The sequence below is a fragment of the Megascapheus bottae genome, chromosome 11 (assembly GCF_031878675.1).
Source record: "Megascapheus bottae isolate mThoBot1 chromosome 11, mThoBot2.hap1, whole genome shotgun sequence".
NCBI lineage: Eukaryota > Metazoa > Chordata > Mammalia > Rodentia > Geomyidae > Megascapheus > Megascapheus bottae.
Window position 1 is genome coordinate 56971109 of NC_143519.1, and position 17114 is coordinate 56988222.

Consider the following 17114-nt stretch of genomic DNA (forward strand, 5'->3'; position numbering starts at 1 on the left):
ACATATCAACAATTATACTACCTAATAAACACAAAAGAGACAGATTAAGAGTACTGAGGTCAAGTGAGGAGCTGATGGCTACATCTAGTTACTCAGGAAGCTGAGGTCTATGAGTACAGTTTGAAGCCAGCCCAGGTAGGACAAAGTCCATGAGACTCTTATCTCCAATTAACCACCAAAGAGCCAGAAGTGAATTTGAGGTTCAAGTAGCAGAGCATCAGCCTTGAGCAAAAAGGCTCAGAGACAGTGCCCAGGCACTGGGAATACTACAAAAAAAAAAAAGAGTATTGAGGCCTCGGGTGTATAAATATAGGGCCTAAGACTCATAGTGAAAATTTAAACGCAAGCTTAGATATTCTGCATAACCACAGATTCACCCTATTGGGAGTTTCCAACTTTGCCAATGGTATAATCCTAGATTAAATGTCACAATAATACAATCAGATACATCTGTGGATTTAACTTCACTTACACTTCCAGTTTTTAGGTCTTATTTGACTTATACATTTTGTTAGTTTTAATAATATTTTCCCAACTCTCTCTTCTTACAGTCTTAGAAGGTCAATTGTTTTAGGGACAAAAACAAAAAGAGTAAAATTAACTTGAAAGGCCTCATGAGAAAAAGATTTTGATGGATTTATCAGATTCCACTAATACTAGTAGATAGAACACAAAATGGAGTGTAGTTCTACATGATACATAACTCTCATTTTCATTCATACTGTTAAAATGCAGACTATACTGCCTTGGCTGCTAGTAAAATCCTCCTAAGTATAGATAACTAAGCAGAACCTGGATAATAATTTATCAAGAACCCCATCTCTCTTCTATTAGAATACTATGACTACTATTTTGATGAATAAGCAATAGTCAACTACAATAAAATTTAGATATACATCCCCTTCTATGATATTAAATGTCACAGAGCTAAAGAATCACAGAGCTTTATTATTTTTAGCATAGATTTTAAAACTAAAAGGGGTCTTAGGATCTTATCAAAACCCTCAACGTATTAGAATGACTATCTTAGCATGTGCTAGTTCCTGTGAACAAAAATGAATATTCATTTCTCCTTTCCCATCCCAATCCAACCCCCAATTCCTTTGGCAAGATAAAAATAAAAACAGTATTAGGGACTGGGAATTTGGCCTAGTGGTAAAATGCACCACAACCCGGGTTTGAGTCCTCAGTACCACATACATAGAAAAAGCAGGGAAGTGGTGCTATGGCTCGAGTGGTAGAGCACTAGCCTTGAGGAAAGAGCCCAAGGACAGTGCTCGGCCCTGAGCTCAAGCCCCAGGACTGACAAAAATAAAAACAGTATTAGGCAGCTGACCCATCAACATGGCACTATTGCCTACCGGACTATATATCAAATGGTTGTTCAATATCACATAAAGCAGATACGGGAATGTAAGTGTTTCCTTATGCTTATCCTTTATAACAAAACCTATACCTAAGGGTATAGGAAAGGTTGGGAGAGTACATGGAAGGAGTAACAAAGATCAAGGTGCTTTGTACTTACATTTTTTGAGTTAAAACCCCTTTGTACAACTACTTAAAATCCTGAACAGAACAGGATCTGATTAAGTGGTAGGGCACTTGCCTGGAATGGCTCAGATCCAGAGTTCAATCAGACACAAAAACCTCATAATAAAATTATTTGAAAAATACAATTATTAATAATACTGAATTTAGTACAATACTTTTCTTTCTAAATCTATTTACCACAATTTGCAAAAAATTATATTTAGTGATCCAAAATGCTGTACATTCCCTGCATTTACCAAATAAATACTTGTAAAGGCTCTTTTCTTCATTTATAAATCAATAGTAATATTTTCAATTTCAAAAATGTATCTCTGCCGCTCTCAAATACCCACAGAAGCTGGATTCCAAAGTCCCAACTATGTACAAAACCACCTCACGATAAAATCTGAATAATACCCAGAAGTATATACTGCTTCTGTTACTACTGTCAATTTAATGCATGATTAACGTCCTCAAGACTTCATTGGCTAAATCTATGATCAAATTGAAGTATTAAGGAAAAAACCTGAATCAAAAGAACAGTTACCAATTTGTTCTGACGGTTATTTTTATAAGATTAACTATCATTACACATGCTCAGTATAGTCATTTCACTTCTAAAGATTTATTCAAAATATCTTTGCTAAGCAAAGGCATTAGAAAAATATATCTTTAGAGTATGAGTTACTTATAAAACTATTCTTATTATAACACAATCAGATGTTAATTTTGTAAAGGGTAATAAACTAGTGGTTCTTAACTTTTGGAAAGCTGTATAACTCAGAGGATAATGAAAGTTGTAACCAGAGAAAAATAAATACATTTACCAAAAGAAAATATGCATGAAATTACAAGTGTTCTTCAAGACAATGAAGCCCAAATTAGGTATCATGCTTTAAATAATCTTGTAACTATGTACTATGCTTAGAAATGTAGCTATGAAGCAGGGCATGGTGGCTAATGTCTGTAATCCTAGCTACTTAGGAGGCTGAGATCTGAGGATCAAGGTTCAAAGCCAGAATGGGCACAAAAGAACCTGAGACTCTTACTTCCAACTGACCTCTAGAAAATAGGAAGTGGGGCTTGGCTCAAAGGTAGGTCGGTAGCCTTGAACTGAAGAGCTCAGGGACAGGGCCCAGGCCCAAAGTTCAAGCTTCATGACCCACCAAAAAAAAAATAAGAAGAAGCTAGGAGTTGGGCCTAGTGGTAGAATGCTTGCCTAGCATGCACAAAGACCCAGGTTCAATTCCTCGGTACCACATGGGGCTTGGCTCAAGGGTAGGGTGGTAGCCTTGAGCTGAAGAGCTCAGGGACAGCGCCCAGGCAGAGATCAAGCCCTGTGACCCACAAAAAAAAAGCTGATCCACTCAGGACTTTGTACCTGGCATTATGATTTTGTTCCTTGAAATGCCAACACTTAATGACTAACTCAACTTTGCTAAAATATTTTTACAAAAAAGTCTGCATTGTACATACATACACATATGTGTCTATGTTTAGATAGGTATTTTTCCATATATAAAGAAAATGAAACCAGTATAAAGCTATGATTTTTGTATTTTCTTAGAAAAATAGCAATTTGGCAACTTTCAAGGGCAAGAGCTTTTAGGATGCTCCTAGCTACTCAGAAGGCTGAGATCTGAATATCAAGGTGGGAAGCCAACCTGGGCAGGAAAGACCAAGACTCTTATCTCAAAAACCAAAAGCCAAAAGTGGAGCTGTGGTTCAAGTGGTAAAATGCTAGTTTTAAGCACAAAAGCTCAGGGAGACAGCACTTAGGTCCTGAATTCAGCCTTAGGAACAGTACCAAAAGAGAAAAAAAAGAAAAAAAAAGGAAAAGAGAAAGGAAACAACAAAAAAGATGGGTGCAGTGGTTCATACCTGTAATCCTAGCTACTCAGGAGGCTGAGATCTGAGGATTGTGGTTTAAAGCCAGCTGGGAACTAAAGTCCTGGAGACTCTTATCTCCAATTAACCACTAGAAAACAGGAAGTGGTGCTGTGGCTCCAAAAGGTAGGGTGGTATCCTTGTGCTGAAGAGCTCAGGGACAGCGCCCACCCCCAGAGTTCAAGCCCCATGACCGACCCAAGGAAAAAAAAAACAAACATGAAAATTATCAATATATTAGTGATAATAGAAAAAGTATTAAAGCATTACTAAAGGAAATAAGTAAAGCATATAATCTTATATTTTACTATTTATAATCTGAAGTGGAAATGCCTAGACTCTTCCCCAGATATTTAGAGGTAAGAAATGATAGAAGATGTTGAAGGGTGCAATGATTTTCTGAAAGAAAGGCATACTTATTCTTTGTTCAATCTGCTGAATTCAACCATAAGCCAAGAAGAAAAATATAAATGCAAAAACATTATCAATTCAGTGTTTTTAGAAAAATGTTAGCTCAGCTGATTGTCACATGAAAACACATTTGAAATAACAAAAATTTGGAGAATTCAGGTAATGGTATTTTGACCTATTTCAAATAATTCTAGAAAACAATTACTTTCAGCATTACTCAGAAGTAAAATGACCATTTTATTATTAATAGGGTTATACTTTAGAATAAGCAGTTTCTCAGCTATGTTAGTTTTAAAGTCAGTCAATTTCACCCTACATTAAATTGTGCCCAACTAACAACAATGACACATACACCTATAAACAAATAAGTACTTTTACAAAAGTTAAATACCACAATACTAATGGATATTTTAACTAAATGCTTCCAAAATTTAAAAATGCCACTAGCGTTTTTAATGCCCCATTACTTTAAACCAGTATTCTGGAGTACTAAAGGCTTATTAGCTCAATACCAGAGGGCATGTTCAACATGGTTTTTGTATGATCCCCAGCATTTTGTGAAAAATGTGAAATCTGAAAGTCTGATCTAATATGTAAATAAAAATATTGACTTCACTAAGTGCTGGTGACTTACGTCTGTAATCCCAGCTACTCAGGAGGCTGAAATCTAAGGATCATGGTCCAAAGCCAGCTTGGGCAAGAAAGTCTGTGAGATTCTTATCTCTATCAACGTGAAAACTGGAAGTGGAGCTGTGCTCAAAGTGGTATGGCCCTAGCCTTGAATGAAACAGGTAGGGACTGCTTCTAGACCCAGAGTTTAAGTCCCACAAAAGAGGGGAATATGAGTATGTGTGTGCATTATGTACATGTAGATATATGTGTATATATATGAATGTGTAAAAATACACATTTATAAATATGTATGATACAACTCAAGAAAGTCAATGTCATATGGTTGGAATGTGGATCCTACTACTGTGCTTCTCCAAAAAAACAGATACATAATAATAAATCACAACATTACTGGTAAATATAGACAATGTCTCTTTAAGAAATGTAAGATATATAGCAACCTTGTAGATTATACTTCTATAAACAATGTGAACTCATTTAAATGGGGAAAAGTCATGGTATGCATTATTTAGAATTAAAATTTTAGGATACTAGAACTATGTCCTTTGGGCACTGCTCTCTAGGGAAGTAGATAGAGCAAGCGAGTTTACTAATTTTAACTTAATCTAGGAGAAAAACACGATAGAAGACACAGTAAAGAGACGAGTGAAAGGAGTTAAGGTAGGAGGGGATGAGTAGGGATAGCAAGAAAGAACAAGAGAAAGCAGGTACTGGTAAAATTTTTAGCAACACAAGGCTGTTATTCAAGTTCTGGGTCATTCATTATACTTTACTTGCTAAAACAGATGCTGTACACAAATACTGCAATCTTTATCTTCTATCATTCTTATTGATTTAGGTATTAGTAACAAAACCAAGATTTAGCTCATTAATAAGCTGTGGAGGCAGCCTAGCTCTAAAATGATCAAGGTAAGTCTTGGTTTGGTTTTAGTATAGAAGTATTTCATTGTTTCTAATTTTCTACGTTTTTCTGAAACAAAATGATAATTTTCTGGTACAGGTTGCAAAAAATCTGTGCATGCAGTAGGATAATAACCTACTCAACACTTAACATGAATTCAATATGTCTATCTTGCATTCCAAATCAAGGCATCCACTAGTGGGGATGGATGGTGTTCAGTATCCAAGACATTTTTAATATTTTTACATTAAAATGTACATCATAGATGGTACAAAATTTATGTGAATTTTTAAGATAAAAGACTGGGGCCAGAAGTTTGGCCTTGTGGTAGAGTGCTTGCCTAGCATGCACGAAGACCAGGGTTGGATTCCTCAATACCACATACACAGAAAAAGGCTGTGGTTTAACTGATAAAGCTCTAGCCTCGAGAAAGCACAAGGACAGTGCTCAGCCTCTAAGGTAAAGCCTGGGACTGCAAAAAAAAAAAAAAAAAAAAAAAAAAAGAAAGAAAGAGGGAGAGAGAAGACTTTGAAGGACCAGATGTCTCTCAAAATGTCACCTGAACTATGCTCAAAACTCCAATATACAGCCGAGGGTTGGTGGCAACTCAGGAGGCAGAGAGCTAAGGATTATGGTTCAAAGCCAGACAAGGTAGAAAAGTCCTTATGAGGCTGTTATCTCCAATTAACCATCACCAGGAAGGGATGTTATGGCCCAAGTGGTAGAGCATTAGCCTTGAGCACAAAGAGACTCAGGGACAGCACCTAGGCCCTGAGTTCAAGCCCCACAACTGATCCCCCCCTCAAAAAAAAGTACAAGTGCATTTGATCAAATTCTTCTGCCATTATGGATGTATCAGAAAGACTGGGATGTAAATTTTCCTACTGCAATGATTCCTAATGTTGAATGGTTTTCCTGTTTCAAATGTTTTCATCCCATTTTTAATTGTTAATACTGCATCTATAATCCAACATTTAAAAGATATTTAGAGGGGCTGGGAGTTTGGCCTAGTGGTAGTGCTTGCCTAGTATGTATGAAGACCCAGGTTCAATTCCTCGGTATCACATACATAGAAAAAAGCCCAAAGTGGTGCTGAGGCTCAAATGGTAGAGCTCTAGCCTTGAAAAAGTCCATGGACAGTGCTCAGGCCATGAGCTCAAGCCCAGGACTGGCCAAAAACAACAAAAAAAAGTATTTAGAGTTCATCTAAAAACATCAGAAGATAAACTTGCAATGACATGAGACTACTTTTAAAGAAAACGTAACACAAAAGGAAGGCTTTCAATCTCACATACACATTAATATACCCTCTATTAAGTATGCCTTCATACTAGACCAAAAGAGAACCACCAAATGCTTTTAAAACTAGGGAAACACTAAACAAACATCTTTAAGTTTCATTTTGTTTGCTTTAAAAAATCTTTACATATAATTTCCTTGATAATTAAATTTTGCTTTAAAATTCTCAATTATACATTTGTTTTAAAGTAATTGAAATACACAATTTCAGTTCTGGCAAATTAAATAAATAATGCTTACAGATTTCTATTTGGAACTCACTCAAAATAGTTACTCAACTTACCTGGTGCTAATCCAGCAGTAGCAGGGCTTCCAATGGATGGGTGAGAGAAAACTTGAGAGAAGGCAGACATATTTGACTGGGACACGTTACTCAGCCTGGAGGTTGATCCTCCTTTAGGAATAAACTCGCTTGCAGTAGGATTTGGTGTCTATTTAAAAATCAAATATAGCAAGTTAAAACACTTCTTCCTTCCACCTCCAAGGCACTTGTCTCCACTAGGTATTATTCTAAAGTACTTTTCTTACAGAGTAAAAATAATTTGATGGGAGGATTTTCCAAGACTTCTACAACTAAAGTTGTAAAAGCAAATTTGAAAATCTTAACCTTTTGTCATTTGTAGAACTTTAACCTCCATCCCATGTAAACTTTGTCCCTGTTATCTACCATCTGTCCAAACTATCCTAACATGTTAGAGAAATGGGAGATTAAGATTACCTCAAAACTAAACATGTTTCGATTTTAGTATCTTTAAACCACTTCTACCAGATAAAGGTTAAAAGTACCTTTCTTTCAAAATCAATCACTCCCTTCTTTGTAAGCACAAACATTTGGACAATACAGTGTCTTGTATTTCACTAATAGAACAAACACCCAGAAAAACACTTAAAAACAAGTAAATATATTGGAACAATTAAGAAACAAGAAAAATTAAATAGAGAACTTAATGCCTACAAAATATCACATGAATATTTATTTCTACACTAAAAATACTTTCCTATATGAAACTACACAGAGTTGTTTTTTGTCACAAAGGCACTATGGTATTGATATAGTCACATGTATTATACTTCTGGTTTTAAGACCTATTACTGTACTATGAAATATATTAAATTCATAAAATGTGTCTGTTTTGTGAGGCTTAAAAAAACATAACCAACTAAGCAACACCAACACAACTTTATTTGATATAAATGACATTTTAAACCACCAGCATTCAAATGGAGAACTAAGAGACAACAAGAAAATGGGCCAATCTAATTATAAACACTAAAATAGTATTAAAAATTATGAGCCAGAGAAAATAACACACATACTAATTAAATATAGAATTTCTGGGCTAGGAATGAGGCTTAGTGGTAGAGTGCTTGCCTAGCATGCATGAAGCCCTGGGTTCAAGTCCTCAGTAGCACATACACAGAAAATGTCAGAAGTGGGGCTGTGGCTCACATGGTAAGAGTGCTATAATGCCTTGAGCTTTGCTCAGAGACAGGGTCTAGGCCCTGAGTACAAGCCCCAAGATGGTGGGGGTGCGGGGAGAGACTACACATGAAATTTCTAAGTATATGATTACCTAAAATATAACAAAAGGACAATAAACCTCTATTAGTTACACATCAAAGATATGAAATAACAGGCTGAGCTAAGTATATATTTCAAAAAGGAAAAAAAAATAACCATTTTATATCACAAAATTTAACTCTTTCAGATTCTGAAGTTTTCCCAAAAGAATGACATATTCTCTATGTGGATGGCCAAGAAATTTCTCTTGCAAAACAAGCAACAGCATTTTACTAATGCAGTACTTCCTGTTACAAAAGAATCAATGGCTGCAGAAAAGACATTTGTCAGATCTGGTGTGCATAACCCTAAACCTATCCTCAGAGATGAAGGTCAAAAGACAAAATCTATCAAATACCTTAAGAGCAAAAATGCCTGAGACTTTAGAACTACTGAATTTCTAGCAGCAAAATTGGATAAGGAAATAATATCCACATGTAACATTTTTTACAGTCTTGCTAATAAAAACCAGATTATCTGAGTGTGAAAGTTTCTCCAGCTTAAACTTATTTTAATTTTAAAAGCCTATTTTTACAGGCCTCTAAGAAGAAAATGGGACAAAAGCTCATTGTGCTTTTAGGAAAGAAATCATATACAGAACTGCATAACAAACTTAAAGAGCTTCCAAATTCATTACAGTATTTTATTAAAATTAATGAAACTATTTAACACACTTAATGCAACTTCTAGACATTAAACAACCACAGATTTCCAAAACTTGCCCAACAGTGAGTTGGAACTTAAAATAAAGGCTTAAGCCAAGTGCTAGTGGCTCATACCTGTAATCCTAGCTACTCAGAAGGGTGTAATCTGAGGATCGAAGAAAAGGATGTGAGATTCTTATCTCCAATTAACCAACAAAAAAGCTTGAAGTCGAGGGGCTGACAGGGAGTTTGGCCTAGTAGTAGAGTGCTTGCCTAGCATGCACAAAGACCTGGGTTCTATTTCTTGGTACCACATATATAGAAAAAAGCCAGAAATGGTGCTGAAGCTCAAGTGGTAGAGCTCTAGCCTTGAGAAAGTCCAAGGACACTACTCAGGCCCTGAGCTCAAGCCCATGACTGGCAAAAAATAAAAATAAAAAAAGCTTGAAGTGGAGCTGAATAAAGTTCAAGTGGTAGAGCACTAGCTTAGAGCAAAAAAACAGCTCAGGGACAGTGCCCAGGCCTTGAATCCAAGCTTTAGGACTGAGATTGTATGAATAATTAAAAACTGAAATTTAGAAGTACAGCCTTCTTGGAGCCGGGAGTTTGACCTACTGGTAGAGTGCTTGCCTAGCATGCACGAAGACCCAGGTTCGATTCCTCCGTACCATATACATAGAAAAAAGTCGTAAGTGGTGCTGAGGCTCAAGTGGTAGAGCTCTAGCCTTAAAGTCCAAGGACAGTGCTCAGGCCCTGAGCTCAAGCCCAGGACTGGCAAAAAAAAAAAAAAAAAAAAAAAAGACAGCCTCCTTTCCTAAAAAAGCCTTTGAGCGGATGGTTTGAGGAGTTATTTATGTGTGGGAGTTGTTATCAAAAAAGGAAATCAAGGGAGTTGGGATTTGTAGTTTCCTTGCACAAGGGTAGAGTTGTGACCCTTAATTCTCCTAACAAAGGATCATAGTAGCTCAAAAGCTATGTGATTATATATCCATATAGGATGAGGCTAAGCCAAATGAACTCCAGGATATGGAAACAAGAGGTTCATCTTTGTCATTGTTGTTCTTAATGTAGTATGTGAAACTGTTTCTTTTCCTGTTGAGGTTTATATTTCATGTTGTTACTGTATCTAACTCTGGCACCTAATATATTGTATATATATTTGTGTATTTGAAAATGTGAAGGTAAGGAAAAATACAAGATGAGTGGAAGGGGTAAGGAGAGGGAAAGTGGGGAAAAATACATGGGAAGGTGTAACAATATTTAAGAAGTAATGTACCCACTACCTGATCAATGTAACTGTAAACGCCTCTGTATATAACCCCAATAATAAAATTACAATTAAATAAAAAGATAAAAGGAGAAACAATCCTATATAGGATTTAGGTTGTATCAACAATGACAACATGTAGGGAAAAAAGGAGTTCTACAATGAACAAATACTGTAGATTAACTGAAGTCAAATCAGTTCTCAAATATCTTTAGTTCTAACCAAAATACTTTTCATGGTAAAATTTTTTTTGGTCGGTCAGGACTTTAACTCTGGGCCTGGGCTCTTTAGCTCAAGGCTACCACCCTACCCCTAGAGCAGTAGTGCCATTTCTGGTCTTCTGGTGATTAACTGGAGACAAGAGTCTCATGAGCTTTGTAGAACCCAAGCTGGCTTTGAACTTGGATCCTCAGATCTCAGCCTCCTGAGTAGCTAGGATTACAGGCATGAGCAACTGTGCCAGGCCAGCACAACTCTTTAAAATAACGATTACAATATAAAGATTCATCCTTAAAATATTAATTTAAAATTATTTAATATTATGAGTTAAAATATAGGTAAGTTTTTACAATTTTAATAAAACTTAATGAAATAGCAGGCATACAACTTTGATGTGTTACAATATTTATAGGCCAGTTGCCCGTATCTCCCAACTGTAATCCTTACTGTTCAAGAGACTGAAAAGAGACTGAGATTTGAGGATTAAGATTCAAGTTCTTGCCAAAACAAATCCCAGAGCCTCCTATCTCCAATTAACTAGTTTAAAAAGCTAGAAGTGAAAGTAGTAGAATGTGACCCTTGAATGAAAAAAAAACATGTTATAGAGAGCTAGATTCTGAATTCTAGCCCAGTACCAACATATGCACAAAGTATTATTTCATCATTGATTAGATCTTAAATGAGATAACATTTAATCCAGATCATCACATAGCCCGAGTGATAATTGTCAATAAACAAATTACATTATTTGCAAATAAAGTAATTTTCTATTGGGTTTTGATCTTATGTTTAAATTAAAGGGATACTTTTCTACTATCACATCACTCTAAACAAACATGTTTTTCAAAAAATGCAGTATTTAATACCCAGTGGACATTATTAAAAGCAGACTGTAGTAAAGTATCCATAAAATAAAGGCCCAGAACAGTGAACAGGGCAGTACGGTAAAAATAAGACATCCATTATATATCTCCAATTAGAAAAACAGGAAAAGGTTCACAGCAAAAGCAAAACAAAATTATTTCACAATGATGGAAGAATGACCAAGAAACTACTTGATAATTCCCCAGTACTATTCGGGGTTTTGAAAACTCAAGACACTACAAAATACCCTACATAATATATAGTGTCTCAAAGTGAACTCAGGTTGCTTTAATCAGTTTTAATAGCTTCACAGTTATCATCTAAGGTAACTGAATGAAATAGAATCTGGCACCTTTTTCTTAGCATCTGTATTTATATACAATAGACATAAAATAACTGTTCATGGGGCCAGGAGTTTGGCCTACTGGTAGAGTGCTTGCCTAGCATGCACAAAGATCTAGGTTTGATTACTCGCTATCACATACATAGAAAAAAGCTGTAAGTGGTGCTATGGTTCAAGTGGTAGAGCTCTAGCCTTGAGAAAGTCCCAAGGACAGTACTCAGGCCCTGAGTTCAAACTCCATAACTGGCCAAAAATAAATAACTGCTCATATGTAAGCTTTGATAGTTCATTAAATACAGATCTAAAGACATTATCCAAATAAATTACTAAATATATCCATCATCATTCTTAGTCTTTCACAACCTCTTTAAAGCCCTTCTTCATTCACTTTTTGTCATCATGTCTCCAAATAATTTCCATTACCTTTAAGTCACTGTACATTTGAATTTTCTAAAAAGAAAATACATACATATATATATACATACATGTATGATATATATATATATGTCACATATGTATGGTTTTTTGGTTTTGTTGTTTTGGGTTTTTTTTTTTTTTTTTTTTGAATCCTGGGGCTTGAACTCTGGGCCTGTCCGCTGTCAATGAGCTCTTCAGCTCTAAGCTATCTCCCTATCCCTGAAGCTACAGCTCTACTTCCTGCTTTCTAGTGATTAATTGGAGATAAGAACCTCCTGGTCTTCCGTGCCTGAGCTGGCTTTGAACCGTGATCCTTAGATCTCAGCCTCCTGATAGCTAGGATTCCAGGCATGAGCCACTGCGCCAGGCATATGTAAGTTTTTAGACTGATTTCTTTTACTGTGCATCGGAGTCATCCATTTCATTTGCATCTATATTTGATCTGTTTCGATGTTGGTCAGTAATCAACAATATTACCATATAGTACTAAGACTTGTTAATCCTACAGATTAACAAATTTTTCCTGTTTTGAGTTATTACAAATTAAATTACCATAAGAATATATGGACCTATTTACATATTTTTCATTATCTGGCTAATTATCTACTAGTGAATTACAGTAGTGCTTACAAATGTTATATATATGTACACATAACTTTTTTGGGGGGGGAGGGGGATCAATCATAGTGCTTGAATTTAGGGACTAGGTGCTGTTCCTGAGCTTTTCTGCTTGAGACTAGCGTTCAACCACTGTGAGCTACAGATTCACTTCCAGTTTCCCTCAAATCTCAGGCTCTTGAGTAGCTAGAATTATAGTTGACCACCAACACCCAGCCTACACATAACCTTTTTGAAGAAACCTGTTGCCCTGCTGCATTATTTCCAAAAGTGCTACACAGGTTTCTCTGTCCTCAGGAATGTATGCTTTATTTGGTCTTTTCCATTTTGAATATCTTACTAGGTTATATGATTGTGTACTGAGTTTTGTTTACTTTCCTGTAACAACCACAAGCTTGCCTGAAACCCTGAATTGCTGACATGATATATCACTTCATTCTCATATCCAACTTCTTCTGGTTTAAATCTGCAATGACTATGTATTTATTAGCTATGTATTTATTAGCTATTCTATCTCTTCTATGATAAAATGTTAACTTTTGCAATTTTTAGCTTTTTGTTCTTTATTGTGTAATTGTGAGAATTCTATCCATTCTAGACAGAATTTCTTTTGTCATATGATTTACAAATATTTTCTCTCAGGTTATGATTTATCTTCCAATTTTCTTTCAATCAGCCCACTTTCTTTTTAATAGGTCATCAATCTAAACATTTACCCAGTTAAAGCCGTAGACATTTTCTCATCTTTATAATCTTATTTTAGAACATTTTTTCTTTCTAAGCACATATACTGGTCTTAACACAATTTCCTAAAAAGACCTCTCTCCACTGATTAGAGAAATTCTTTTTTTTTTTTTAACTTTTTTTTTTTTTTTTTTTGCCAGTCCTGGGCTTGAGCTCAGGGCCTGAGCACTGTCCTTGGACTTTCTCAAGGCTAGAGCTCGACCACTTGAGCCTCAGCACCACTTCCGGCTTTTTTCTATATGTGGTACCTAGGAATCGAACCCGGGTCTTCATGCATGCTAGGCAAGCACTTTAACCACTAGGCCAAACTACCAGCCCTAGAGAAATTCTTTACTGAAATTAACTTGTAAGTTAAGATTCTGGATACCCAAACTAGTTTATTTTATGTCAATGTCACAAATTCAGGTAATAAAAACCTTTTATCTTTTTTGTCTTCTTTTAAATTGGTCTGGCTTTAAAATACAATTAGTGAAATGAGGTCTCTAGTTTCTACTCAATAGCCTGTGCCAAGACTTTATTTTATAAATCTCTTCAATTTTCATCTCTTCAACTGACATCTGAACAATTACTGAGTCTCCCCAAATTTAATTTTTAATTCTTCTGAAGGATGTTTTATAAAATTTTTAATGTTCATACCTTTTGTCACAATGATGCTTAAGAATTTATCTATTAATCTATTATGCCAGTCTTACAACTTAGGGACTGGGCATTGTCCCAGAACTTTACTATTTGAGCTTCCAGATTTTTGGTAGTTAACTGGAGACAAGAGTCTCGCACACTTTCCTACTCTGAGCTGGCTTTGAACCAAGATCCTAAGATTCAAGTTTTATCGTTTTTATGTTAATGTAATAAACATAATTTTAAATTTTACCTTATGATTGGTTATTAGTATTATATTCTATCAGTTTCCTATGGCTGCTGGAACAAACACCACAAACTTGGTGGCTTACCATAAAAGAAATGTATTCTTAGTTCTAAGGCCAGAAGTCCAGAACAGGGGGGCTAGCAGATTCATATTCCCTCCAAATGGTCTACTTGGAACTCGTTTTTGCAGTTAGCTTCCCAGTATTGAGTATATTGACTATATTATTTTTTATATACCATTATACAAGGTTCACTTGTACTCCTCTTTTATTGCATTTCATTAGGAACAGATACTTGATTTTGTCGAATACTTCCATCTACTTAGTTATTCCAATTTTATTTGGCTAACTGAAATATATTAACTAACTTTTTAAAATAATGAACCAAGAAGCAACATCAACTTTTTCTCAAGTTTTGTACCTCTATGTAGGCTTTTTTAAATTTCTTAATTTCTACAACGATGTAATGAAAACATTGGTTCCAATTTACAGAATCATATAGAACAATCTAGAAAGTATTTCCTTAAGTTCTTCCTTTTCAGGTAAAGTTCATGATGTGTTTGTACTGTTTCTTCCAAGTATTTCTCAAATGTTAGTGAAAATTACCAATAGTTAAGACTTTATTGTATGAAGATATTTCATTACAAATTCTCTCTCTTGAAAAAACATTTTTTTTTTTTTGCCAGTTCTGGACTTTGAACTCAGGGCCTGAGCACTGTCCTTGGGGGATTTCTCCAGGCAAGAGTACTACCACTTGAGCCACAGCACCATTTTTGGCTTTTTCTATTGTATATGTGGTACTGAGGAATCGAACCTGGGTCTTTGTGCATGCTAGGCAAGCACTCTACTGTTGGCCCACAAATTCTATTTCTTTAGCAAAGTTTGAGCTGATTAACTTGACTGCACCCAGGAAGTTGGTGGCTTTCAGTCCTTTTCCCATTTTATCACTTGTAATTTATTGCTCATAACATTCCTTTAGTAATCTGTTTAATATGGGGCAATCTAATGGGGTTACCTCTTTCTACACTGACATGAGGAAAAAAGATAAACAAAAACTGCTTATCAGTCTGGCTGGAAATATATCAGATCTTCTTAAAGAAGAACAGCCTGTTGACTTCATTAATTTTTTTTCTAGTGTTAAGGTTTTCTACTGTTGCTCTGATTTTTTGGGTGTGTGTGTGAGCTTCATGGGAGTTCATCCTGAAATGTTTTCTAGTTCTTAATGCTCTCAGATTTGGGATTATTTTTCTTTTCTGTTTGCCAGTCCTGGGGCTTGAACTCGAGGTTTGGTCACTGTCCTTGGACACTTTTTGCTCAAGACTAATAGTCTGTCACATGAGCCACAGCACCACTTCCAGCTTTTCCTGAGGAATTGAACCCAGTGCTTCATGCATCCTAGGCAAGTGCTCTATCACTAGGCTCCTGGCCCTGGAATCTTTGTCTAATAGGCATTTGGTGCCATACATGTCTATGATTCTGATTTAGTAGTTATGTCACACTTTTGATGTTTTCGTTTTGATTCAGTTCAAAATACTTTTTCAACAATGTGCTTACTGAGATTGTCTTACAAGAAAAGGAAAAAAGAATGCTTGAGTGGGTAAGTTTGATCACGCTGTAACATAAGAATTCTGTATGAAGCCAGGCATGGTGGCTCATGCCTGTAATCCTAGCTACTCAGGAGGCTGAGACCTGAGGATCAAGTTTCAAAGCCAACCCAGGTACTAAAGACCCTGAGACTCTTATCTCCAATTAACCACTAGAAAACCAGAAGTGGCCTTGAGCTGAAGAGCTTAGGGACTGTGCCCAGGACCAGAGTTCAAGCCCACGCCCGAGAAAAACAAGAAAAAATTCTGTATGATATGAATTCTTTTAAATTATGACTTCTTTCATGACGTAGCAAAACATGTCTGTCTTCATGTATGTTCTAAGTCAACTTGAGAAGATGCATTACTAGGCAGTGTTCTCTAAAATGCCAATCATAACAAACTAGGTTTTTGGGGAGGAGGAGGTTTGCTGGTACTAAGAATTAAACTCAGGGCCTGGGCATTGTCCCTTAGCTTTTACACTCAAAGCTAGTGCTCTACCACATGAACCACAGCTCCACTCCTGATGGGAAATGATTCTAATGAACATTTCTACCTGGGCTGGTTTCAATATGTGATCCTCAGATTTCAGCATTCTGACAAGGCAAGATTATAGGTGTGAGCCACCAGCACTTAGAAAACTTGTATAAATCCTAAAAATTAGCCATTTCCTATCCGACTGTCTCCTTCTATTCCTGGGGGTGGGGGCATGCATTCCAAAATGTTGCCTATTTCTCCTTATATTCCTAGCAGGCTGTCTCAAGTAGATACATCTATGGCTCATGCCTGTAATCCTAACTACTCAGGTTGAGATCTAAGATTATGGTTCAAAGTCAGCTTGAGCAGGAAAGTTCCTGATACTCCTATTTCTAATTAACTACTCTGAAAAGACCAGAAGTAGTGCTGCAGCTAATGTGGTAGAGCACAAAGCAGCTCAGGAACAGCACATAGGCACTGAGTTCAAGCTCCAGGAAAACACACACACACAACTATTAGCTGCATAAACACTTAACAATAAATCTCCCTGATAACTCTATTTTCCTTTTTTAATTTTGAGTTTAATTTGTTTAAAAAAAAAAAAAAACAGCTCAAACTTACGGTATTCCTGTCACTCCTGTCCCAAACCTCTATTTCAAATGACTCTCCATAAACTCAGTTTCTACATTTAAGTCTAGTTTCAAATAATATACAGTTCTGGCATTTTTTTAAGTAGTATGGCTTAACTTTAAAATTTTTTGTTGTGTTTAAAGTTTCTTGTTAGCAGCATATTAACTGAGTCTTGCATTAGGATTTGTTTTATGTGGTTGAACTTGAGCCCCTCTCCTTCCTC

General features: G+C 36.0%; 1 protein-coding gene across 4 annotated transcripts in view; it reads right to left on the reverse strand.

The window, feature by feature from the left end:
• Window positions 1-17114, reverse strand: part of Pan3 (poly(A) specific ribonuclease subunit PAN3) — a 135624-nt gene that overhangs the window by 71430 nt on the left and 47080 nt on the right. For all 4 annotated transcript variants that reach the window (XM_090342335.1, XM_090342334.1, XM_090342333.1 and 1 more), the window contains one exon: window positions 6945-7092. In XM_090342335.1, the coding sequence (XP_090198461.1) occupies window positions 6945-7092 (148 nt within the window). The remainder of the gene's footprint in view (window positions 1-6944; window positions 7093-17114) is intronic.